General features: G+C 39.8%; 1 protein-coding gene across 1 annotated transcript; it reads left to right on the forward strand.

The window, feature by feature from the left end:
- Positions 1–623: 623 nt before the first annotated feature.
- LOC101989211 (olfactory receptor 8-like) lies at positions 624–1,553 on the forward strand. The gene has a single exon (XM_005360711.1). The coding sequence runs from the start codon at positions 624–626 to the stop codon at positions 1,551–1,553; it is 930 nt and encodes a 309-aa protein (XP_005360768.1).
- The last annotated feature ends 405 nt before the right edge of the window (positions 1,554–1,958 follow it).

Here is a 1,958-nt window from a genome sequence, read left to right on the forward strand (position 1 = left end):
TCTTGAGTGCAAATCCCCTAAAATATATAAACCTTCCCAGAGGCACACACATACATTCAGACAGACATATATAATGGCAGTTCTTTCTTGTCTTCCTTTTCAATTACACCTGGTTTAATTTTCTTCACTGCATCTCCACTCTTTGTCATGTTATAATTACTTTAAATATATTTGTTTTTATCTATACATATGGTCACATCTATTAAAAGTATGAAATTTGGTGAATTCTGTGCATAGGCAAATGTGTCAAACCATCACTCCAAAAAGCAGTGGATATTATTTCTTTGTTTTCTTATAATCTTTTGATTTATATACATGAAGTTTTTTTTGTTACCAACCTCTATAAAATATCCACAATCATTGCCTAAACATAATCAGCAGATACTATGTGCTTATAATAATTCATCGCTAAAATTATAAGAATACATGAACTTTGATGGAATTCCCTAACAGTGAAAGGAATGTCACTCAAAATTAGCATCACGGACTCCATAGAAAGACCCATTAGATAGACACAATTCAGATGTTATGTTCATAATATAAAGCATAGCATATTATGTATATCAGTAATGTGAGAATAAGAGTCATGTTGCCCTTATCTTTTCTACAGATACATGTGACTCATGGAATCAGGGAGCAACAGCACAAGAAGAATTCCAAAATTTCTTCTTGGATTTTCAGAAAACCCAGACCTTCAATTCCTCATTTTTACACTGTTCTTGTCCATGTACCTGGTCACAGTGCTTGGGAACCTGCTTATCATCATGGCCATCATCTCACAGTCTCACCTGCACACACCCATGTACTTCTTCCTCTCTAACCTGTCCTTTGTGGACATCTGCTTCACCTCCACCACAGTCCCAAAGATGCTGCTGAACATCCAGGCACAAAGCAAGGGCATTACCTATAAAAACTGCATTTCCCAGATGTTTTTCTTTATGGTTTTTGGACAACTGGACAACTTGCTTCTGGCTGTGATGGCCTATGACCGATATGTGGCCATCTGTCTCCCCCTACATTACACAGTCATAATGAACCCCCAGGTCTGCATGCTGCTGGTTCTGCTGTGCTGGGTTGTTAGCTTCCTGCATGCCTTGCTACAGAGTTTAATGGTGCTACAGTTGTCCTTCTGCACAGATGTAGAAATTCCCCATTTCTTCTGTGAGCTTAACCAACTGGCCCAACTCACCTGCTCAAACAACTTTCCAAGCCACCTGATGATTCATCTTGCCCCTGTCCTATTGGCAGCCACTTCCCTCAGTGCAATCCTTTACTCTTACTTCAAGATAGTCTCCTGCATATGTGCTTTTTCCTCAGTTCAGAAGAAGTACAAGGCCTTTTCCACCTGTGCATCGCACCTCTCCATTGTCTCCTTATTTTATAGCACAGGCCTGGGAGTGTACCTCAGTTCTGCTGTGACCCATAGCTCACACTCTGCTTCAAGAGCCTCAGTGATGTACACTGTGGTTACCCCCATGCTGAACCCATTCATTTATAGTCTAAGGAATAAAGATGTGAAGAGAGCTCTGGAAAGACTCTTAGGAGGAAAATAAATTGTCCCATTGCACTGAACTAAAGGATTCTCCATGTTTCAGGAGAGTGGAGTTGCAGAGCCAGACAGAGATTGGGTCTCTGTCTTTAGTTCATAAATTGAGAAGGTACATCTAGATATTTCGTGGAGGGTCTGGAGAGATTGTTCAAAGGTGAAGAGCCCTTGCTGCTCTTCGAGAGAATCAGAATTTATTTCCCAGAACCAATGTTGTAAGTTCATGATTGCCTGTACTTCCAGCCCCAAAGGATGGAAGACCATCTTCTTTCTAGATACCAACACTAATAGTCACAATACCCCTACACACATGCATAAATAGAAATAAAATAGATATTATAAATAAGAACAAATACTTCCTGGAATCTTCATTACTATCATACCTCCTTTGTACCCAACATATGCAAAGCAC

The sequence above is a fragment of the Microtus ochrogaster genome, linkage group LG3 (genome assembly GCF_000317375.1).
Source record: "Microtus ochrogaster isolate Prairie Vole_2 linkage group LG3, MicOch1.0, whole genome shotgun sequence".
Classification (NCBI taxonomy): Eukaryota; Metazoa; Chordata; class Mammalia; order Rodentia; family Cricetidae; genus Microtus; species Microtus ochrogaster.

What these genes read in the sequence shown, in the direction of transcription:
- LOC101989211 (XM_005360711.1), top strand. Translation starts at nt 624, where the DNA reads ATGGAATCAGGGAGCAACAGCACAAGAAGAATTCCAAAATTTCTTCTT.